Source organism: Lycorma delicatula, chromosome 7 (assembly GCF_047948215.1).
Source record: "Lycorma delicatula isolate Av1 chromosome 7, ASM4794821v1, whole genome shotgun sequence".
Lineage (NCBI taxonomy): Eukaryota > Metazoa > Arthropoda > Insecta > Hemiptera > Fulgoridae > Lycorma > Lycorma delicatula.
In genome coordinates, this window is record NC_134461.1 from 24,617,919 (window position 1) to 24,644,422 (window position 26,504).

Consider the following 26,504-nt stretch of genomic DNA (forward strand, 5'->3'; position numbering starts at 1 on the left):
GAAAGTGTAAGTAGACCTCACATTTAAGCAGCCAGGTAACATAAATGGTCCAAACAGCTGATTATGAAGAAGGCCGCACCATACATTGATGCTAAATAGGTGTTGGAAATTGCCTTCCACTGTTTCATTAGGATTTACTTCTGCCCATATATGCCATTGCATTAGCTGTTGATCACATCTCAAGTGAATTTGCCTCATCAGTAAACAAATCATACTTGACTGACTGTTACAGAACTCCAAGTGAAGTGGACTGTTTCCTGACGCTGATGTTGAACTGGCTGTTACAATAAGAATAAAACTTATTTTGTTTACGTGTCCTCCATACCTTCGAATGCAAAACTCCAATATGCTTAGAAAGACGACATGTACTGATGCCTGACTGCACTGAACTCCCTACAGTGTCATGTTGGATAGATCATTCATGGTTGGCATAAATACTAGGTAGTGAACCTGTTTCCCGAAGATTGTGAAAAGTCACACTGGGATTTGGAAAACATATTTAATATTCTACTGCAGCAGCTGTAACATTACCATTACACGCACCCAAAATGAATAACATATCACAGCATATTCTTCTGTTGTAAATAAGTGTGGCATTCTTCAATGGCAAACTGAACACGTGCAAACTAAAATTCACAGAAAACCTTTGCTAATGACAGTACAGTTCACAGAACTCGATATACTTAATGTACTTTACAGAATGATTTAAACACTAATTCAGCATTCTGCATTGTTGATCAGCTGTTGTTATTTTACAGCCAACTTTGAAATAAATTATTGTATTTCTGTCAATAATACAAAAGTTATTATCTAAGTAATTTTTATTTATACAATTGCTCTGTAATTTTTTCTTCTAAATTTTTTAACAGTAAATTCCATTTTTACAAATTTTTCACATCACCAAAAAAAGAATTTGGTTTTTGTTCACATTAAGTACTTTGCTAACAAATATAATCATTCTGTATAATGTTTAATACATTACATGATATGGAAGCTAGGCAACAACCAGAATTCGCAACCTTGGAGGGCTCCCTGCATGACAAGTGACAGTAAAAAAAAAATACACTGTTTCTAAATAAAATTCTAATTTTTCTAACTTTTCTTAGGTCTCTTCAACTTATATTACACCATTTGTTTAGAATTAAACTTTTTCTCTACAACTTTTTTTAAAAGTTTTATGCGTTTAATACCCATTTAACAAAGTTATTATACGTCAAATATAAAACAGGAATTTTTGCCCCAATTATTGATTTCACCCCAAATTTCTCAAAAATTACTGCAAATAAAGTTCTGGGATCTAGTTTGTTCGATTTTTCAGGTCAAAATGCATAAAAAATCACTAATGCTGCCCCTTAACTAACGTCCTAAAAATTTCAATACAATCTCATTACATATCTTAGCTGAAGTCCAAGTGAAATCATTCACTAGCAGTAACTCGCAACAAAGTATTTTGGGATGTTTATATGAAGTTTTTCCATTTTTTTCATGAGTAGAATAGATTATGAAAGTTCCAGGGGAACTTTGTGATATATATATATATATAACCAAATATTTGTACCAATTTTGACTTTTTTGAACAATAGTTTTTTGAGATGTGAAGCAAAAACTATTAAGAAATAATCTTGAATAGAACCTCCTCCCTAAATATGATTATTAGGAATTTTAAATAACTTTTGAAAGCACTTTCATCGTAATAAAGCTCAATTTTCTTTGAATACTGTATAAAAAGTCAAAAATTAAAAATGGCAATAACTATGCCTCCCAATTTTTTAACTTTGTCCAAAATTTAATCTCATTAATACTCCACACACATAAATTTTCTGAATCATTTTTGAAGAATTTATGAATCAGTCTGGAGATATTAACCAAAACAAAGACAAACACATGTAATGTATATACATCTTCTGTAAATTTCTATAACTTTTTTTGTGTTTTTTGGATATTGAAACACTGATATTTGCAAGAACATGAATAGCATAATACATGAAGTAACTGATTGATAAGTACAGTTTTTAAAGAATTTTAAAGTACTGTATTTTTTTTTACTGTTTTAACAATAAAGATGTTTTCATTCATTCAATAAATATAAATGTCTCAAAATGTTTCCTGATCATTTACAGAACGTAGACTTTTAATATATTAAGCATACATTTTTTTCTATCAATATATTTATAAGAACTAAATCTCAATGAATAGGGATTACTAAATTATTTGCTTGTTATTTTTAACTTCAGAAACATAAAAAAACAGTCTTGAAACTGATTGGTCCCACTGGTTTACCAGCTGAATTTTGATTGGAGATGCTGATGAGACCAGTCACATACTTTTTTACCTTGCATAGTATTCAATCTATTTAAAACTTAATTATTTACAAACTTAAAAAATAATGAAATTACCATCGTTTATTATGATTTATTTTATTTTTTAAGCTTTATCTATTTATTATTTATTTAAGAAAAAAAATAGCCTTTTTGTTAAGAAAATGTATAAGTTTTGATTAAATTGTTTGATTTACAAAGAACCAACAGTTTTTAATTTATATAGCGTGTAGATAACCAAGTTGAAGTTTTCAACGGAGTAGCACTAATGTTACTATTTGGAGATTGACTGTTTTCACACTGTTCTGTGGACAGAATATTATTAGAAATATAGAAAATCTCTTCTAAGTTTACTGTTACCATATCTATTAATTTGAAATGACAAGAATCTTCAACATCTGAATAGTCACTGTCTGATAAATCAAATTTGCAAAATTCAAATTCAGAACCACCATCTTTTCAGTCCTGGCAATTTTCTATATAAGAATCTGAATGTAAACAATTTATTCTTGATACACACATCGCCTTTTTGCACATGAAGGCTCTGGAATGTCTCATTTTTTCTTTTAACACTTAGATAATAATGTAATGAAAATATAACAATTATATAACTAAATACTTATGAAAAAAGGTTCACAAATTAAATAAACACAAGAGAGGCTGAATGAAGAATAACAGAATATATAAAACTAATCGGACAGTATTGCGATTAACTGATAGTTCATAACTGAATGAACAATGCCACAGCATTAACTAAGATGTAACTGGCATGCTTATTGCCACCCCGGGTGCCAGAATATCATGAGACAACTTGAGACCAACCGGCTGGTAGGCAGGAATGTGAACTGACTGGTCTCAAAAGCAATAATCATGTTAAAAGGCTGACTTTTTTGTTGAAACATACAAATCTTAATTTGGGAATACTTAAAAATGATTATGGTATTAAAAATTTTTCTATAACACTGGTTATAAACCAACAGTTTCGTATAAGAAAAAGTGTAAATTAATAAACTTAATTAAAAAAATATTTTCCTCCATCGATACATACTTGGTAGTTGTTTAAATCGGAAAAAATATTAATTAATTTTAGCAGAAATAGTTACAGATTTGGTTATATTTCTGTTTTTGCCATGATTTTGTTTTTAAAAGATACAATCATTCCAACACAAACATCATCTTTACCTGTGCACATTATAGTAATATTGTTATAGGACTTAAGATTAAAATCTGGTGAATATGAATATGACAATTTATTGGGAAAAATGTGGAACATTTACTGGAAGATACTATAAACCAAAATATGTGGAAAAGTGTTTATATACAGTGTATAATTTCAGTTTAAAAAATATATTTTGACCATTAAATCAATTTCATTTTTTCAATATGTTAGGTCAAAAGTTCTGTAACACACACACACACACACACACACACACACACACACACACACAAAATTACAATATTTTAATTCTCAAATTAAAATCAATTCCACATCAAAATAACTTGGGTGAACAATTTAAAACATATTATTATTATTAATATATTAAAACTGTGCCTTAACCCATGTTCAGTAATAGTATTCTGATATGACTATCAAATCTGTTTGGATAGCTTGAGGTGCAGCAGGTATTCATCACAAATATTAAAAGGTTTTTTTTACAAACAGTTATTTAAATAAATCATAAACATACAAATAATCATCTAAAGGTTTTAAAATTGTCAGTAACTTGGATTAAGAATAATCTATTACTACTTAATGATAATAATAAATAACAATGACAAAAGACTGATAATAAAAATCAATGTATATTTAAAAAAACAAACATGATTTGTTAAAAAAATTCATCCACAGTAAAGTACATACCATAAACAATGCAGATAAAAAATATTTTTTAAATAATTAAGTTATACATTCTTGTTAAATTTTTCAACTGATGCATAAAAGTAATAATGTAAAAAAAAACCAAAAAATCAAAACAAACATGCAAAATTTATGCAAACTAAGATATTTCAAATCTTACAGTATAAAGCATACATCAAAAGTAAGAGCTGGTTGATCATAAAAAAAAATAAACTATTTGTTACAAAACCATTCACTTGTAAAGAGCATCATCTGAATATTAGGCTCCCATCTCATTCTGAACATTTGTATCATTCACATTAAACTCATGATGTTACTGCATTACCATGTATAGCCACTCACAATTTTATAACCAAAAATTTCATACAATTTTTGATGAATTTCAACATTATTAACATCTTTTGTATTGGAAAACAGAATTACAGGCTGGGTTTCACAACTGACAGGCTTGTATGCGGCAGTCATCTTTGATAGTTATTATGAGAAACTTATCAACAAACTGCTGATAAAAATGCTTAAGCATTTATAAGATGAATCTACCACGCACCAGCAAGAAATCCATTTGCTGTTACCGATCAGTTGTAATTAGAAACCAGTCCTTTCTTTTGACATGCTTGTGTAGTAATAGCAAGAAATTTAAAAAAAAGAAAGGGAAATGGTATTAGTAACTGATAACAATAGGGTACCAATAACAGACCTATCAGGCTAAACAAAGTGGAAAATTTAAGAAATAACTGTTATATCAATAATAATAATAATAATAATAATAATAATAATAATAATAATGTAAAAAAATCACCTTACTCTTACTTACGTGATAAAAAATTATAAGTGCTGATCCAGTCCGAAATAAAACCAATAAATTTAGTACGAGTATCAGTATATATTGTTAATGTACAGTTGATCTGCTGTAATTCGTTACTCGACTCTGATTTAACTATCGATTGGGATGGTAGGATATCTGATGAAGTTAATTCGACATCACTACTCTCAGACATATGTCGTTGATGTTTTTGTTGTAATGATTTCTGTTCTTGATCTTGATCGGTAACTCGCATATCTTTGGGTACACGATGAGATGTGATATGATGACGATGATGCAGACGATCTGTTGTTGCCGAGGCATTTAAATTTTTAGGGGGCTGGCTTTGATTTTGGCTGAGATGGGAGGAACTGAGGCTCAGGAGGGTTAACAATTTACCTATAAATAATACATCTAAAATAAACTACAGAAAAACATAAATATATATTCAATTAACATAAATAAAAATAACAAAAGTAATAAAATGTGACTAAAAAGTAATTAGAATATACTATACCTGATTACTAACCAATATATATATATATAAAACAATGTTTTGAGTTATTTAACAATTTTAAACCACGTCCTAAAATAGAAAAATAATATAGACTTAAAAGGCTAATGCAAGCCAATAAATAAATTACATAATTTCCTAAAGAAAAAAAAAATCAACTAAATACCTAAAATTATTCTCTGAACTATGATAATATTCTGTGGCAGATGTGTAGGAAAAAAGATAAACAGAGGTACCAATTTATGTACTAATGAACATACATACAACTGCGAAGTTATCACTGCTGTATGTTATTTTGTCAAAAAGTTACGTGAAGAAAGAAACCTGGCTAACTGCCACTGAATTTCTGTACTTATGGAGATGTTAAAATTAATTCACCTCCATGCTAGAGTAAAATATTATTTTTGTCACTATACATTATTTGTTTACTTACTTACTTACACAAAGATGATTAATGTTTTCTAAACTGATTAGTTAAATTATAAAATTTTGTAAAGATTAGCATCACTTCAACTCATATTTTATATAAGTATTTTGACATGGAGTTTTATAAGTTATACTAAAACACATTTCAAATGCCAATATTTTGAACTCTCTCAATAATAAAAAATATTCTAATAAAAAAGGTGACAAATTATAAATTAAGATGATTAATGAATGGTACCAGTTAGTTTCCATTTACAATGGTTAGGGTATGTTATCCTACACCCTATGATAAGCATTGAAAGCTGTTCCAATAGTTGGCGCCTTATTCTGCGAAAAGCAATAACAAGTTTTAAATTTCAAATTTATCTAAATTTTACAGGTGAATGTGCTAATGTATTTGTAAAATAAATGCTCAATTGTATAACTTTAAACAAAACCAAACAAACATGTACAATTCAATTTTAAAAGATCAACCAACAACCTTTTTGAATTTTAAAAATGAAATTTAATAGAATCAATGTCTCCAATAATAATCATACAAATAATCTGATTTTTGATTTTAGAATTTCCAAGATATAAAGCAAAAATATAAAAATAAACACATAAACACTGAATTTTGTAATCAAGATTTTAATATTTTTTTAAATTGAAAGATATTTGTTCAACTGAGAATATTGAGAAAAAGGAAAACCCAAGAAAATTAAAATTATTGATAGCAATACTTTCCTTCTGTTAGAAAATATGTATATTTTTAAAAGGATGCACCCCTTGGAATGATGACAACACAATGTTGAAGATTAGCTGTATGTAGAGTTGTTGACTTGCACTGGTGTTATTTCAGTATCCATTCCTTTGTGGTTTGTTAGCTACATAATTTTCCAAAATATCCTCATGTTTACTGCAGATACTAACTTCAATCGCAAACGTACATCTTACTTTCAGACTTGTGGATGATGATGAGTTTCAATTGAAATTTTCTCATTCTGTTGTCCCCAGCAAGTCAACAATTTTGAGAGATTGCAAACATACAAAATCAAAATAGTTCAGGCTGACCTCACTGTAGAAGTTCCCTTAGGGTTGTGAAATTGTGTTGTTGCTTGCTCACCTAGAAAATTTCTTAGAAAGCTTTTGCTTCGGGGTAAACATTAAAATCTCATATTTCCATTGGTAATGTTAATAAACTTAATTAACCAGATAATGAAAATTGTTTACTGTATTATCAGTTGGTTTTGATGATGAAAATAGAATTGATAGGCTGGATTATGTTTATTTTAATGGCGGGGCTTGGTTTTACCTAGCTGACTGTATAAAACAGCTGAATAAAGAGCAGTGAAAATCCTCATGCATTTCATAAACTATAATTATTATACAGAAATAGGGCAAGTGTTTGATGTGCAATTTCCTACTATCATGTAACATGTCCTTTATTTTTTGATAAAACTGAATGGTTGAGTTAGTTGTGACTCAATCCAATAGTTTGTTACACTGTTAGAGAAAGATTAACAAGAACGATGATATATTAGCAAGATATTTGGCATCCTGCCATACTATTAATGAAAAGAAGGTTTTGTTCCAAAGAAAGTTTTGGTGAGAATCTCATCTCAAAAGACTGTCTCCAAAATTTTTCTTCGATTACCATATACAGAGAATTTATCGTGTAATATATCCCTCATATCTAAAAATAGACTATATATAAAATTTTAACTTCTCAGATTATTGACTTAAAAAAACAAACATTTTTTATAATTTCCCTTTTTTAAATGACATGTTGTTATCAAGGTAAAATTAATTTACAATATTTATCATAAAGGTTGGGTGTCAATTTTTAATTAAAAAAAAAAAATAGTGAAACAAAATACGGTTGGTTATTAAGGTGTTTTTAATTATGGTTTGCAATAACTTAAAATAAGTGAATATTTTATTATAGAATTAAGTTTCGGCTATTTTAAAAATGATTTAATTGATCATTAAAGAACAATTTTTTTATTATTTTTCATTTTATATGGAAATAAGTAAAATTATAAATATAATAATAATTTTTATTTTTATTACTGGACTACTCAACTGATTCATTTACAGGTTTTAATGTTAAGCTCTACGTAAATACCTGGAAAATTCAACAAGGTTGTCAGATTTTTCATGATTTATACCATTACATGACTATTTATTTATTTATCAAATAATTCAAAATGAAAAAATAATGGCAACAAATATCTAAATACTACCACTTCAATATTATATAATTTTTATAAATTACAGACCATATACTTTAGTGCAATTACCTTATGTACAAAGATACAAATTCTTAATTATGCTACACATTACTGCTAATACCTAGTATTAGCAGTTATGTCATTATAATGACATTTAAAAAAAATTAAAAACCTGGTATTATATCTAGTTATTTCAATTCAATCACTATAAGCTTATTTGTAACTTTATGATAAAGCGGTACCTTTTTATTGAAAAACAATAACCAAAATTATGAATTCTTTGGAAGCTCCCCCATCAAGGGGGGGATTAAGTTATATTAGTGATTTTATTGTTTAAAAATATAAGTTTTGAGCATTAAAAATTTGAAATTGTGAAAAAATATTTCTTTTTGTGGGGGCTCACATACTCAAGGGGAAGTTTTCAGGCAAAATTAATTTAAAAAAAATTCCTAATTGGTGATAAATTTAAAAAAAAAAATTTTAAACTTGTTTAAAAATACAAAGATACAACCATAATTCTAAATAAATAAAGTTGTAATTTCCTGGTAAGGAGGTGAAAATTTTTAGATAATCTCATTTTTTTTTCTAGTAATACTAAAGAGTAAAGGCTATCAAAAAATAAAATTTTTATGTTTTAAGTGCAATGGTTAACTTGCGAGATGGATTTAAATTTGAAATAGATTTATAAAAATTAAAAAAAATATTTTTTGTTACCGCATACCATTGGAGTGGAATGGGCAAAAACGTTTTATAAATGTTCAAAGGCCTATTGATATAGAAAATATAAATGCAAAAATCCCCACCAACTTCTTTTCTGAAGCAATTTTTTTTTAAACCTCTGGGACCACCATTAGGTATTGTTTGAGAGGATGAGATGAAATGACAACTTTGCAGCATGTGAAAATGCCATGCCTGATTGGGGTTTGAACCCAAGACTTCCAGATGAAAACGAGACAAAATATAGCTAAAAAAAAGAAAGAAAAATATTGTCATTTCTTTGCAGATGGGATGTATATTAAATAAACATTTTTGGTAACGTCAAAAAAAAACTTGTCAAAAAATTTTTTAGAAAAAACTTTTTGCTGAAGTGCCTCAGTAAATATGTAAAGATCTGAAATTCTATTTCGGCCAAAACACCCGCACTTCTTTTTCCAATCTTTGTAAAATGTTAACCCAAAGGTAGTAACCGTCTATCAAGTTTGAAGAAAATTGGTCAATGAGGTTCAGAGCTATAAGACTAAATTACCGGCCAATGCACAAACCTACAATATAGACAGATATTCATACATATATGCAGAAACATCCGTCTGACAAAAATTGATTTTTTTTATATGGGAGCAGTGGAAGAAACATTTTTTCATAGATTTAAAATTTTTTTAAATCTGTTTTTCTGTTAAACTTTTTTGTTTCCTTAAGGCACAAAGCTTAAAAATGGCCAATTTAAAAAAAAATTGATTTATACACTTTTCTGTTATAATCTTTGCAGCATATATCGCTACGGCTGGGAAATTAAAAAATCATTACTACATCTTGGATGAATTGATGTTTGTTAATAAAACTGTCCAACATGAAGAATGCCCAACAGATGGAAAACTATTTGTTAAAAAACGCCCTAAATAAAAACAACAATGAAGAAAGATTACAAATTTGCTGCAATAATTAGGAACATATTTTTTAGATTATAGTTATGGATAAGTTTTAAACTCACTGGCAAAGATAAATGCAGTTAGTTTAAGTTTTATTACTATTATTTTTTAAATACTATGCAAATGTTTGTTTTTTGTTCATCTATTTTTTTTTATTCTTAAAAATCTTACTTTTGTATAACATATTTTTTAAAAATATTTCCTGAAGATGAAATTGTTTTACAGATGAAATGAGCATCTATTTACAAATTTACATTTCTGTTAAGTAGTTTTTTACTTCTAATTGTTATTTTATTTCATTATCAAACAGCATAGCTCTTTCTTTATAATTAATAATTTCTAAGTAATAGTGTTTTCAAATATAAAATTTAGGCAAAATAATCCACTTAATTTCTTTTTTGTTCCTACAGGAATTTAATATTAGTGATATATTTACAAGAGAAATTTAATGCAAGAAATTTAGAGAATATAACTATAATTCTCTTTGATTACAGACAAGGAATTATCTCACCTAAATTAGGGAATAACACATTAAAAAAGTTGAGATAATTTTTTTAAGCGATACCAACGTACAATGATTTATTACAACTGAAGTTCTATTTTCTATAGTCCTGCTAATAATTTTCTCCAAGCTCCTATTGATTAAAAAAAAAGAAGAAAGCCTTCCATAAAAGTATTCCTTCTTTTGGTGGTCTCCAGTTCCAAACCTTCTACCATCTTTTCTCCAGCATGTCCTCACATATTCATACTAATTTAATCTCTTGGCTTTTATTGTTCAATGACATCTATCAAAACATTCTCATCTTCTTTTTAATTCAGTTATTTCTCAGTATATTATAGCTGAATCTCCAAACGTCTATTTCCATTGATCACACCTATCCTTTTTGGATATCTCCCACAACTCTGCACAACACAATGCAATGCTTTCTCCAAATGTTTTGTATATATTTATAAAACAATGCAGTTGTTTTGAAACAGATTAACGCTTTATGTATGGTGTAAATAAATAGCTGGTACCTTAACAGAGAGGTTCTTTGATGATGGTCAGCAAAAAATGGAATAAAAACACAGTAAGATTAATGGCTAGATACAAATGGAAAAATTATATGTATAAGTAATACGGGTACAAATATATGATAAAATCTTTTTCTCCTCAGATCAAATGAAAGTCAATTTTGTGACAACTTTGTGTATGTTGCAAAAAATATTGCTTTTCCTATACAAATTTATCAGAGAACTGCCTCAGGCTTCTTAAAAGAAAACCTTTGCCTATAAACATAATGCATGGAATGAATGAATGAATAAATAAATAATTGTTTAGTTGATAAGAAGAGAAACAATTTTTTTAATTTTAATTGATGTAAACAAACTAAAATATTAAAGTATACATACATATATATATATATTTTTTTTTTTTGCCTGATGAATTACTTCACAAAATCTTGTGAAGCTTGTACAGGGAATATGGAGATGGAAGTTTTTGTAGCATATGAAAAACGCCATGCCTGACTGGGATTTGAACCCAGGATGATCTCTGATAGAATTTTTAAATAAATAATAAAATATTTTTAAATAAATAATCAGAAAGTAATCAAATTTGATATAATATTATGTGTTTCAAAATGAATAAAGTACTGTAATATGTATTACGTTTTACTTACATTGATAAATTATGGATGATATAAAAGGGCAATTCAAACAGTTTTTCCTTAAGTGTTCAATTTGGGCACTATTCATCATATGGCAAACATCCAGTCAATAGGAGAGTTCATCCCATACTTTTATCAGCAAGTCTGGATTAACTGATGTAACTGCTGGTTCAATCCTGTGTCACAATTTGGGTAGTTCAGCTGGTAATAGTGATACATAACTTGATCCTTTATAAACCCCCAAAGAAAAAAAAAAATTGCAAAGGGTCAGATCAGGAGAACTTGGAGGCCACAGCCAACAAGCCCTGTCAGCTGGTCCCTGGTGAACAATCCCAAGTCGGGGAGAATTTCATTCAACCAATCATGTACAGTGTTATGCCAGTGAGGAGACACACCATCTTGCTGCCGAATAAAGTTCTGTGAGTATTGCAGTTGAGGAAGAGCCGTAGTTATAGAATTTCAAGGTAGTTCATTCCAGACACATTTGCTTCTATGAAAAAGAACGGCCTTTAAACTTGCCATCAGGATACAGCACAAAAAACATTCAGTTTTGGAGAGTCTCCTTCACACTGCAATATTTCATGAGGATTTTTTGATTCCCAGATGTGCACATTATGAATGTTTACTTTTCCATCAACAGGAAATGTTGATTCGTCATTAAATATGGCATGATAACTTTGCCAACTGCAAAACACAAATGCTCTCTGTTGGGGTAGGGGTCACCATCTTTGCTGCTAGTGGTTTCAAGCAGAAGGTACAGGAAACAGTATGTGAGCTTGTACTTTCTTTCTTTTGTACTTTATTTTTCTGTTTAGCCTCTGAGACAATTGTAAGGCATTACTTCAGAGGATGATAAGTACAAATGTAAATGAATTGTAGTCTCAGGTCAACCGTTTCTGAGGTATATGTTTAATTGAAACTCAACCACCAAAGAACACCAGTATTCATGATCTAGTATTCAAATCTATATAACAGTAACTGCCTTTACTAGGTTTTGAACCATAGAACTCTTAATTTCAAAATCAGTTGACTTCATGGGCTTCTGCACAGCTAAAATTAATCAATGTACATGAAACCTGAGAAATATTACTCAGCTTTAAAACCCTGATAATCATTTTGAAATACACGGTATAAATTTCTTTCATTATTCTTCTATTTTTTTTTTTAAATTGACTTACCTTAACATTGTTGAGGAATAATACATCATATAATGTGAAATATTTTCTTGCGAGTAAATTATGAAATATATACAAATTCAAAATTTATAGGTCTATGCAACAATTCAATTTTATTCAAAAACTAATTATATAAAACAAACTCATAAACATATAACAAACCAGAAATAATAAATTAAAAATTATACCACAAGCAACATGCAACATGCGGCTAAATCAGTATAACAGTAATAATTTTTGTCAAAAACTGAATATAAAACAATGTAAATTATTAAAGTATGTGTAAATAAAATCATTAATAAATACTATTAAAACAGATAACATATTTGTAGATTTAAAATTATCACTTTGAATACCCTATTCAGAAAACAATTACATTATTTACATATAATGAAATAAATAACATTTAAAATCAGTTTTAAAAATAATATTTGCATTATCTGGTAGCTTGTATGTAAATAAAATTATGATAAAAATCTAAAATGTAGTTAATTATATTAAGTTTTACTCTACTTTTTTATGATAAATAATTTTATATTTATATTTATGTATTTCTTATCTGGGAATTATCTGTGGGATAATATAAAATGAAACACTACTGCTATAATAAATAATATTTTATTAAATCATAGTAGCAGTTATGATATTTAAGACTCAGAGACACATTAATGGTTTCATGATTAGGAGCCATCCAATTTATCATTCTTTGTTTCTACCACTTTCCTTAAAGTACTGACAATTGAACTTTTTTAAAAGAATTAAAATCACATATTAGATTAATACTATTTTGTCATGGTTTACAACTACTCCTGGGTTTTATAGTAAGAATAGTATTCCTCAGGTGTTATATGGTATTCTTTAGAATATCATCCCTGCTTGTAAAGGACATATGATGTCCTTGTATGATACAGTTATGTACAATCTATATTGTACTGTGAAATATATGAATTAATGTATGTGTGTTTATTAGTTGTTTGTTTGTTACAAATATTTCTAGTTATTTATGGAAGAAAACTATTTAAAAAGCTAATAAATGACAGAATTTTAATAAAATTTGTAATTCTTACTAGTCTATAAACATAATTTAAAACACAGTACATAATATCAGCCTTTATTAATCTAATTTCATAATAAAAAAAAGGTTAAAAATTTAGATATCACAGATATTCCCTAGTTTTCAAAATAGTTTGCTTTTTAAAGGTCATTCTTTTGTATAGCCTCTTCCACCGACATTTTAGTTTCAGCTTTCACCTCTCACATATCTTTATATTTAAATGCCCTGGTCTCTGTATCTTTCTTAATTTGATCAATGTACCTGTTCCGGTTCTTCTAAATGGTCTTCTTTCACTTACAATCAATTCCAATGCCGCATATGTGGTAATTGTTCCTAAATTAAATTCTTATAAAATGAATCATAAAATCACTTCAATTATTCATTTAAATTTCCACGTTCTGGTATCATCACATTCTCTGCTGTTAGCATACAGAAACTGCAATTCTGATGGCAATCTAATCAGGTTCTTCTTTGTTTGTTCTTAGATTTCGAAACTCAGTCCCATATGTTACAACTTGACAGTATCATGTCTTGATTACTAAACTTATGTCTTCTTGGATGTCTACTTCTTTTTGATCACATCATTTACAAACTAACAAGTAAACATTCTAAAACAATAAACAACTAATAATATTTTATATAGCCTTTCTTGCTTTTGTTATTCAACTTCAATTTATTAGTGCAACTACTTAATCCTGCTTCCTAAGTATTTGTGATTCTTCCCTTTAAAATTTTTTTCTTTGCATGTCACATCTTTTACATCCCCATTTTATGGGGATGTAAAGGATTAAAATTATTCTCTGATAGTTTTAATCATTTTCACCTTGAGTTTTAAGAAAGAACTTGCTGGTTTGTTAAAAAGAAAAACTGCAAAACTTATCAATTTAAAATAAATTGCAAAAAATTTTAAATTACTGAATGGACAATCTTTTGGAACAAAATTATCATTTATTTTCTATACAAATTTGTCATTACATGCAGTATAATGCAGTTCTATATGTTAACATCATCATCAAAGTTTTCGCTACTTAAGCATCAATCTTTAACAATTACACACTCATTGTGTATTTTACAAATACCAGATTCATCATTAGTATTCAGATACTTCATCATCAGAATGGTTCTAAAAAGTGAAACAAAAAGTAAATCCAAACGTGGCAAACTAAGTACAGAATATAATATTAATATGTAGGGCAGAAATACATGCAGATGACTCTGACATGACATCCTTCTTTACCTTCTATTTTTGTTTACTTACAGATGTACAGTTAAACATTTTTCATGAAATCTTTTAGCAACAGATCACAACAATAATCAGTACTGAAACAGAGAATCTACAAGTGACTGGGTAAAACAAAAGTTGAAATCATAAGTACACGAGTGCACAACCACAATCCATTTTTTCAAAGTTGTATATATAAAAGTGTACTAGTCAAAGGGCTCATTATTAAATTTTTCTTTATTTTCATCACTCTATTTATCTTTTTAAATTCTAGTTTATTTTCTTCCCTTATTATTCATCATTAGCACACATTAATACCTCGGTTTCTGGAAACTATGCTATCTTCTTTTGCAAAATTTAGTATTTTACTTTAGCAAATAAAAGTTCTAGCTCTAGATGATGTTCTACAAGAATATTATTTTAAAATGGCTTAAACAAAGCAATCTAGAAAATGAAATTTGTTTGGTCAGTAAAAAATATATATATATATATATATATATATATTTATATACTGACTTGAGCAGAAAATTTTACAACTAACAAAAAAGTAATAAATTGTAGAGCTACTAATGTTAACAAAATACTGCTCAAGCTATGTTACGTCAGTATTACATAACAAAGTATCATAAAATGAATAAACAAAACTTTCAATAAGTATAGGAAAAATATTGTGTATTCAGCTCCAATTATTTAGTATTAGAATAAAAAATCAAAAACCAATTTTATCACGTTAAATTAACTTGGATAATTCAACAATAGTTGATAATTTGGGCTTAACTTTAGCTCAACTTGAAAAAGTAAACTTTATTTAAACAGATGTTAAGCCGATATCATCTAACTGTAACAGGTATTCATTAAAACCAAGCAGAGATTTATTCCACAAACTTACAAGTTACGAATTACAATTATACACAGGTCACCATTTGTAGAGGCTATCTCATATACAATCTGAGCACTTATAGAAAATACAATTCGTACAATTGTATAATTTGTACAGTTCAGAAGCATCTCATATACAATTTGAGCACTTATAGAAAAAAGTACAAATTTTTTAGGTTGATAGACAAGGTTGCCTTCCCTCCTCAAAATAAAATTTCTGAAAATCCTTCCTACTATTAATTGAAATAATAGGTGAGAACATTACACATATAAATGAACAGAAAAAATAATGTTTTTGAATAATGCACATTTTATTCATACTGAAAGAAGTCAATATTATTTATATTTGTTAAAAACAAAACTTATAGTAAAACATTTTGTCGTTAATTAGAAGTGGATTAATAAATTGAATTCTCTTGATTACAGCTAATCATTACTTAAATAAAATAAAAAATTATAAATAAATAATTATTAATTAATTAAAATTATTAATTCCCAGTTCAATCATAGAACATCTGCAGCGTCAGGAACATATTTAGTAATTATTAGTTTTGATGATTCTCTTGTCAGCCAATTTCAAAATTATTGTCCTCTCTACTTCTAGAAATGTTTCACAAAGCAGTGCAACATTTAAAAACCTTGCATGAAAAAAGTGACTGTACCTGCAAATAACACTGATGAATAAAATTACTTTTTTTTGTTTTTTACACAAGAAGCAAAAAGTGTGATCCTAATAGAACTTTTCACGCTGAATTCAAACATGTAAATAAATTTTCTCCATCAGCCATAACTTTTTGTGATATGTAGGCATACTATGAAAGAAATTTAAGAATTTACATACGTACATGTAGGCAGGCACTATTCAACTACCTAAAATGTGGTAGTTGTTTTCCTTTTGTGTTAGGTATCTGGAATTAAAATCTAACAATAATCTGCAAGTGATCTTTCACTTCACATTTGCTGGTACTCGTTTTCTATGACTGAGAATTCCTGGTGGAGATGTACCCCTTGCTTGTCACTGATGGTGTTGAGATTGACCAAAAAGAAATCAAGGTGTGAATCCAAAAAATTAAGTTTTAGGGACATATTACACCTCACATGTTCATATGACTGTAATAATTCATCCACTGTAATAATTCATGTCACGGTTATTGGGGGAATTATGATTTCCTAAAAGGTTTCGCACAACATTTTTAAATGACCTCCACACTAAATTTTGACTTGGCTTAACAGTTCTTCAAATTGTCCATCTTAAATCAAAGTTCTTTTTTGAGGGCCCATAAAAATTCCTCTCTGAAGTTTAGCATCACTAACACCAGGAAATTCTTCTTTCAAATAATTAAATGCAACATCATTTTAACCATTGCCCATTAATAATGCAATAACTTTTAAATCGCAACATGAAGTCTAATAGTACTTGTATGAAATCTTTTCTAACAGGATTTTCATATTGTCATATGTTTTTTCATGTTCTTTTCATGTTAATTGCATAAGATAATGACTCAAAAGAAAATCTGTTGCCAATGCGTAAAAGTATACTCAATTCTGTACATGTTCATGATGTGCATGAACATGTATATCATTCGTTCACAAATATTATTAAAGTACTATGATCTATTTTATTCAGAATATGAATATTGAAACTCTTTCTGATAATTACAAAAGAAACACTCTTTAGCGTTAGTATGGAGAAGATTCCAGCCTTTCAGATACCAAAAGTGTGGTTTTTTACAAGTTGAATCTCAAATAAGGATAATGCTAAATCATCTACTATAAGAGAACAATCAATCTTTTAGGAGATAATCTGATTCCTTCAATATTACAGAACCTGAGACTGGTTTCCACCCTGCTTCCATTTAATTAAAATATGCTATTTCTTAGAATTTTTGTGTCACATACTTCAGATATTATCATAATAAAATTGGTAATCTGATTCACAAATTTAGTGAATGATTTTTGTGGTGATTTACATGTTGATAATTATTTTTTTCTTTATGAGCATCTATATTAATGAAGGTTCCACCATCAACTTCAATAAAAATTGGCAAATATAAAACTATGGAACATAGATAATTTATTACTCTGTCAACTGTATGAACTCCATTGGTACATGTTAAAACTTTGCTACTCTATGCATATCAGCTAATGAATAGTACTTTTCAACTCAATTTCAGTTTTGTAGACAGAGCTTTGTTTCTGTTAAAGAATGAAGATCAATCTATAACCTACATCACTGAATAATGATTTTAGTTTAAAGGAACTTATTTTAAACACTTCATTAAATTAAATACAAGTTCTTTCTAAAATTATTATTTACTCTTCCTCTATCTTCTTTTGGTCTTGGGCTGGCATTGTCTTCATCTAACAATGAATCAATAATATTTCTTTAAGAAAAATCAAATACTGAATCATAAAAATAAACTTTTAACCCATATTTGATAACCTGTAAACTTGTATTTATGTTTTACAGGGAGTAATACAAATTTATACTTTAAACGTTTTGGTTATTTTATTGTTGAAGAAAATGCATTTAACTTGTAAAATTTCACTATGATTTACAAATGTTTACTCCTACATTTCTGGAACTGATTTTATTTCAATTCTGGAAAAATTTCTACTAACTTGTTCTTTTGTGAATTAGACTACAGACAGCCATTCATAGTCTGTAGAGAACTCATGACTGTACAATATCATTGAATAACTCTCACTCTCACCAATACAGTAATAAAATTATCTAGCTGAGATATAAACTTTTATTGTTTAACAAACACTAATGATGGTAAGTAGATGAAGAAATTAAAAAAAAAAAAAAAATCACATTATCTGTTAAAATATTGATAAAAAAAATAAGATTGAACTTATTTTATTCCAATTTATTTCATTCGCAAATAAAATTCTCATTCTAAAAAAGTAATTAATATACCAGACAGTACAGAAGAAAATTTTTTACAAACATGCATAGCTAAAAGCTACTTAGATTTCACTGGCAACAAAAGCAATAAAAACAAGCTATAAATTCCTTATAAACAGTAAAAATTTAAAATTATAATATAAAATTTACCTTTGGAAGATCGTTCATTCTGTGGTGGTGAAGGTGAAACATGCGATGGAGGGGGTTGTAACAATGAAGTGTTACCACTAATATTTGGTGCCGATAACTTTGGTGAAGGAGAATATGAACTATCGCTACCTCTATCTCTATATATAACTGTATCACCGATTGTACCATAATCTATATCATAATCTGGATCATCAATAATATCACCATCAACATTATCAACTTCCAATCTATTATCATAAGGCTCACGTAACACTCTACGAGGTACTGTAAAAAAAAATTACTGTCATAAAATAGCTATTATTAAATAGTATATTAGTAGTTTATTTATTAGATATAGAATATTATTATTATTATTATTATTAGACATAATAGATATGTAATATACAAAGGGCACAAGGAAAGTTTTCCAATATGATGAAACGGATCATCTCAGGTGGTTACAAATTAGCTCGTGTTCAGACGTGTCCCAACCTGGATTGTAGCTGCTCTAGTCTTACTAATATTTGTTTTTTTTTGTTACGTTAGTGAAAAGAAATAGTGATGTTGTTATGGTCAAAAACTGAACACCAGCCAATTTTGTACGTGGGTTAAGTGTTGATCAGTGTTAAGAGAAAATCCTGTGCTTGGAGGGAAGTGTCATTCATTACTGGAGTATGAAAAATCCCTGACACTGACAGGTGTGTGAGCTACCACCAAATAGAGGTGTCCTTGGGCAATAATGCACCAGCACTTCTTGCTATTATGTGAGTCTGCCTTTAAGTTATTAACAGGAATCCATCTAATTCAAAAATGAAAATAAAAAAATTCAACAACAATAAAATCAAAAATTAAAAAAAAAATGAAAACAAAAAGAAAATATAAATTTAAAATTTTTACCAATTGGGTGCTGCATAAATTGATTAAAAATCAGATAGTTCACATAACAATCACAAGATAACAATCAGATGATTGACATATCAGTATGATATCCAGTTTAAAAAGAGAGTAGATTTAATTTATGCACAGACGGCTTTTTTTTTAGTGCTAATTATTTAATGCAATAACATCTACTGTTATTTCTTGATATGTGCAGATATACAGGCCAGATTGTACGTTAATAAGGAAATAATTGCAAAGGGACATTTACTAATGAGACATTTTTTAAAGCTAAACTGATAAAAAAATTAATTCCTTATAAAAAAAAAAAAAAAAAATTTTTCTTATTTTTAATTTTAAGTCCTATCATATTTTTAACATAAGTAGTACTTTATTTCATATTTTATTACAATTAAAACTGAGTAAGGCTGACTAGGCATTAAAAATTAATTTTTCGAATGTTTTCAAATAATCCACAGCAAATAGTGTAATTCAATTTCATAAATAATGATCAGCCAATTATTTAAGTTCATTAAACTTATTGATTTATTTTTCTGTAGCCATATAATAGTTCTTGTATATTTCCCATTAAAAACAGTTCACATTTTACAAATATAAATAAAATAATTAACATATAAAATCTTATATTTAATTATTTACATACCACAGGTGAAAACTAATTTCAGGTACATTCTGGAGTCTTTATGACATGGATTTCCAAATGTTGCTGTGTCTGCTGATAAAGAACAATGTGCTTTTCCATGGCATATCTGTATTACTGTTTCTGTGGCATAACTGACTAGACATGCTAAAAAATAAATAAATAAATAAAAAACACAAAAGATACTTTTTATGACAATAATAATATTGAGTACTATTCAAAAATTGACTTCCAGCTGGCAATTAAATAAAAAAAACAAAACCTAGAAATACAGATTTTATAACATAATATGTTACTACATTAAATAAAAATTCACCCACCCCCTCCTTTATGAATAAAAATAGAAATAATATACAAAATAACCCAAAACCAGTTATTTTGTATTTATTTACTTACTTCAATCATTGTAAAAAAAATTACAAAAGGATAACTCATTCTTTCTTAGTTTCAAAACATTTTCCATTCATGGTCGACTATGACTGGTATATTCAATTCAGAATTCAGTGCAGTCATCCAATTAAATTTATAAACTCCTGGAATCATTGTGTTAATCAGTATTTATTTTTGTATAGTTTGTCATATACTTTAGTGAACATTTCAATATTTTTGTTTTAATACAAGGTAAATTCAAAAAGTTCCTGGAATTGTCTGACAATTTAAGATTGTAACTGTAATAAGGAAATTTCTGGTTTTTATGTTGGTAACAGTAATGATATCATAATGTAACCCATCTTATGTTTATCATTTTGCTTACAACAATTCTAACACTTTTTCTATCATATCGTGTTTATTACAGTGAAAAATGTCAGCAACTGAACCTGGGTACAAATATAAAATTTTGCGTTTCACTTAAAAAAAAAAGAAAAAAAATTACCATCACAAACATTAATGCTGCTTAAAAAAGCATATAGAGAATTGACAATGAAGAAAGCAGCAAATTATGAGTGGCACAAGTTTTTTACTTATGGTTGCGTTGATGTTGAAGATGACATTTGCGATCCATCCATCTCGACAAATGAATAAAATATCAAATTTGTTGAAAATGTTGTTTGAAGTAAAAGAAGAAACATTGTAAAGGAAATAGCATCAACAGATGGGATTTCAGTTGGAAGTTGCCACAGTATTCTCCATGATGAACTGCACGTGCATTGTGTTTTTAACACATTGTCCCAAAAATGTTGTAAGCAGATCAAAAAGAAACTGACAGGAGACTGATTACTATGGCTGATTAAGATCAAAATTTTCTGAGGAAAATCATAAAAAAATATGAAGTGTGGTGTTTTTTGTGCAATCTACAGACAAAATTCCAGTTGTCAGAGTAGAAATCAAATCTTCTCTGCAGTCAAAGACATTTCATTTGACAGCACTTATTTTATTCACAGGGTTTATTTCACATGTTAATGTTCACTATGAATTCATTCCTGATAGGCAAGTGAACAAGAAAATGTACGTTGATAACCTAAGGATACAGTAAGAAGAAAGTATTCTGAAAAATGGGAAATAAAAAACTGAATTCTTTTTCATGACAATGCAATGGCACATCAACCTATATTTACCTGGTATGACACAAATCTGCAGCACCCATCATACACTCCTGACTTGGAATCAGATGATTTAATTGCTTTCATGCTTGAAACATGGGAAAAGATCCAAGAACATCAATGACATGATGGTCAATGGGTTGAAACAGCTGAAGATGATATATCAAAATAGATATCTAGGAATTTTCAACAACTTTATAGAGTTGAAATAAAAGTATGTAGTTGCTGCAGAAAATTATCTTCAAAGCCTTTTCATATGAGCAGAACCAGTCTTTGAAAAATAAACAATTCAGTAACATTTTGAATCTACCTTGTTAGGGTGGCATATGTCAGCACTGTTTTTTTTCTGTTAGTATGCGTGTTTAATTTAAAAAAATAAATAATTTTAAGTTCTCGTTGATTTATTTTAAGTAGAAATTTAGCGATTTCTCATTTATAAAACATAGGATAAAGAGTTACATTAGATATTTGAGATTAATAAGAACTTTATACAAGCTAATTCAATGAATCTATGAATATGTAATCTGACTTAGGTCAGTAGATATTAATTGTTTTTTGTTTTCAGTCATTTGACTGGTTTTATGCAGCTCTCCAAGATTCCCTATCTAGTGCTAGTTGTTTCATTTCAGTATACCTCATACATCCATATAAATTTGTTTTACATATTCCAAACGTTGCCTGCACAATTTTTTCCTTCTACCTGTCCCCGAAATATTAAAGCGACTATTCCAGGATGCCTTAATATGTGGCCTATTAGTCTGTCTCTTCTTTTAACTATATTTTTCCAAATGCTTCTTACTTCATCAATTTGCCATAACACCTCTTCATCTGTTACTTTATCCACCCATCTGATTTTTAACATTTGCCTCCCATCGTCCAAGTTTCACTTCCATATAAAGCTACACTCCAAACATATACTTTCAAAAATCTTTTCCTGACGTTTAAATTAATTTTTGATTAAAACAAATTATATTTCTGGCTGAAAGCTCGTTTTGCTTGTGCTATTGGGCATTTTATATCGCTCCTGCTTTGTCCATCTTTAGTAATTCTACTTCCCAAATAACAAAATTCTTCTACCTCCATAATCTTTTCTCTTCCTATTTTTACATTCAGTGGTCCATCTTCGTTATTTCTACTACATTTCATTACTTTTGTTTTGTTTTTATTTATTTTCATGCGATAGTTTTTGCGTAGGACTTCATCCATACCGTTCATTGTTTCTTCTAAATCTTTTTTACTCTCAGCTGGAATTACTACATCATCAACAAATCATAGCATCTTTATTGTTTCATCATGTACTGTTACTCTGGATATAAATTGTTCTTTAACTTCATTAACTGCTAGTTCTATGTAAAGATTAAAAACTAAATTTTTTATAATGAAAAGATTACTTCCTCATTACAGAACAATATAATATTTGAGATAATAAATTAAATAATAATATTGAAGTTTAATTCGCAGTATTATACCAAACCTATAAGAGTAAACAACCAGTAATGAATCCATTATTCTGTAATTAGTATATTCTTTTATAATACAATATAGATAATAGTAAATACCAACATTTTGTACAAGAAATACATTTATGATTGACTCTTGAATCAATCTAATTCTTGAAAACAAAAAATATAATCTAAAATGCCAGAATGAAATAATACGTGAACAAACAAGAATATATAGAATAAAAAGTGAATTTATGTGTGTAGACAAACAAAGATAAAATCTATCAGTTATGGATCAGATTACATAAGGGGAGCACAGATGATGTTTCAATTTTGAAACAAAAGCAAATGGATTAAGAGAGAAAGCAGGGAAACATGTCAGTAGGAGTGATCGATGACCCTTAAAGACACAAGAGATCTGAAAAGTAAAAGGAATTTGAAGAGTAAATAAATGAATCAATAGGATGCATACAAAAAAGCAAAAGTGAAATGTATGGGATAATATTAAAATGTGTGAGACATTTGATAAATTAATTCACTACTATACACTCTGTGCTAATAATTTTATTTGTATCAGTTAGTGTACTCTAAATACCAAAAAATAATCAATTTCAATTTAGGGGAGGGGTTTCTGAAAATTTATAAGACAACGATGGACGAAGGTCATTTAATAATTAAAGAGACAAATGACTGTAGAAAAATTACTATTTAAGCAATGACAATAACAGCAACAGTTCTTTTTACGTAATTTCTGGCTACATTTAGGCAATTGTTCCTTCTTTCTGTGAGTTTTGTTATTAAAGTAGTAAAGAATTGTTCAGCTCTTTAACTGAACCATTCTTCTACCACATTTTTGACCAAAATATTGTTGCAACATCTTTGAGCGAACCAAAGAAAATATCTGATGTTGCAAGATAGGGATGTAAGATGTATGTAACAACACCTTCCTAGCTGTATTTTAAATAGTATCTTTTTTAACAGTTAAGTTATATAGTGTAATATAGATCACTTACATTAAAATACGATATTAAAAATATATTTTCTGAATAAAAATTAAACTTTTTATATAATGTATTCTGAATTAGAATTTTTAATTTAATTTTAATTATTTAAATCAATGAGTGATTTTTAAAAAAATACAGCAAAAAACAAAAAAAATTGAAACTTAAAAAGAAATCTTACTTTCTTCTCTAACACCCTGAGGCTGAGGACATCTGGCACTTTCATATTCAGTACGTCCAAAGCTAGCTGAATAAATAGCAATCCGTGTTGGTGGGTTACATTTTAATTGAAGTGCATCATTTTGACATGCCACTTTACTCCTGAATTCATCTAAAAAAAACAACAAAAACAAATAAATGTTATTAAATAAACAATATTCTATTACCCTATTTTAAGAGAAGATAATTGAAAAATATACAAGAGTTGTTAAACCACACTGGTATCCCTGATTCTAGATATATGCTGGAGCATAACAGAAGGAGAGTGAAAAGTTCAAGTTGCCTAACATTGATAACTGATGACTGATGATAATTGTAAATGATTGGTGGCAATTGATACAAATGATTGATGTGGACTGACTGAATAAATGACTGACTGACTGGAGTGGACTGTGGACTGACTGAATGTTGGATAGTTGATTGATTGTTTGACTTAATGGTTGACCAATTGATGATGCTAATAGATTGATGATGATGGATCAATTGATAGGATGATCATTGACGATTATGGTTACTGATTGATTGATGGCTACCATCAATCAATCAGTCATCATAATCTTCCATCACCATGATGGATGGTTGATGATGACTGATTAAGAGATGACAACAATAAAAACTGAAGACATATAATACTTTTAAATTAATAATCATAACAAAAATTTTTTTAAAATTGTTGCTTTTATGATTTCAGTTAAAATGAGTTAAGCATACGGTAGGAAAACTCTCATACAGTTAGTAAATCTATTAACATTAACATATATAATTCTAGAATTTGGAACAAAGCCTAATAGAAATTTTATCTAAGTTAAATGTAAGTAAGAAATCTTGGCCAAAAAAAAGAGAAAAATAGAAAGTTATGAGATTTAGTGTAGTGAATAAAGCGGAGAATTATGACATTTAATAAAGTGTGAACCAGAAAGCTCTTTATGATGAACTGGACAAAAATAGATTTATATCACAATTTTATTACCTCTTGCGCTGGCATTTGTGGCACGAGTATTAGCATCTTGGCTTTTAATCCGGAGGTCCCAGGTTCAAATCCCGATCAGGCATGGCATTTTTCATATGCTAAATATTTGCTAAATATTTCATTTTCATATCCCATGCACAATCTTCAAGCTTATGTAGCAATATCATATAAAAAAATGAAAGAGTGCACAAGGAAATATTTTAGGGAAATAAAATATTAAAATATACATTACAGATAAGATGTAACAAATACAGGTAAGGGAAATATTTGAATTAATTAAAAATTAAAATACGTAATATAGGTGAAGATTTATGCAGGTACCTATGCATTAACGATGGTTCACTAATTTTTTCATTACCATAATTTATACGATTGCTTCCAAACATAATAATAATAATGGAACTGTTTGATGGAATAATGCAACTACTTAATTATTGATTGAGTAATGGCAACTAGAAATCTTTAATATCATCTCTATAAAAGGTTGTCTGCGACACCCTGCCATTGTTTAAACTCATCCAAATATGAATTTAAATGGTGTTTCCTTAAAATGTTTTCTATAAATGTATTACTCATTCTTAAGATTGAGAAAGCAATACTTTAACTTTACTTTGACATGTTGAAACACAGATGTTCAAATATGGTGATACAATATGATCATTGTGAATCAAAATAATTAATAGTCTACATTTACATGTTTTCTTCTAAGAAGGAGCTCTATGTTCTTTTAAGAATGCCACAGCTGCTTTCTCAGAGGGTGATAAATCCTAAGTTTTCATTTTAGAAAAAGTTCACTAAACACAAATAATTGAAAATAGATTAAATAATAAACACCAGTAACATGAAAAAGCTGGAACTAAATGTAAAGAGTTAATTTTAAACTATTATTATATATTAAAAATTTTGAATTAGTGTAAATGTGTAGTTTTTTCCTTGAGTGCACAACAAAGGGCATTATCAGTGCTCTGACTTGACATTTATACAGTACGTAAAAGAAT

General features: G+C 28.3%; 1 protein-coding gene across 4 annotated transcripts in view; it reads right to left on the reverse strand.

Annotated features, from left to right (window-relative positions):
• LOC142327916 (protein eva-1 homolog C-like) overlaps nt 1–26,504 on the reverse strand; it is a 475,977-nt gene that overhangs the window by 21,613 nt on the left and 427,860 nt on the right. For 3 of the 4 annotated variants that reach the window (XR_012757123.1, XR_012757124.1, XM_075371285.1), the window contains exons 4-7: nt 24,499–24,648; nt 20,337–20,480; nt 18,818–19,081; nt 4,991–5,377 (exon numbers count right to left, since the gene is read on the reverse strand). Coding sequence is in view for 2 of the 4 variants with exons in the window: in XM_075371285.1 (XP_075227400.1) it covers nt 4,991–5,377; nt 18,818–19,081; nt 20,337–20,480; nt 24,499–24,648 (945 nt within the window). In the remaining 2 variants the exon portion in view is untranslated. The remainder of the gene's footprint in view (nt 1–4,990; nt 5,378–18,817; nt 19,082–20,336; nt 20,481–24,498; nt 24,649–26,504) is intronic. The other variant, XM_075371286.1, reaches the window with a different exon arrangement.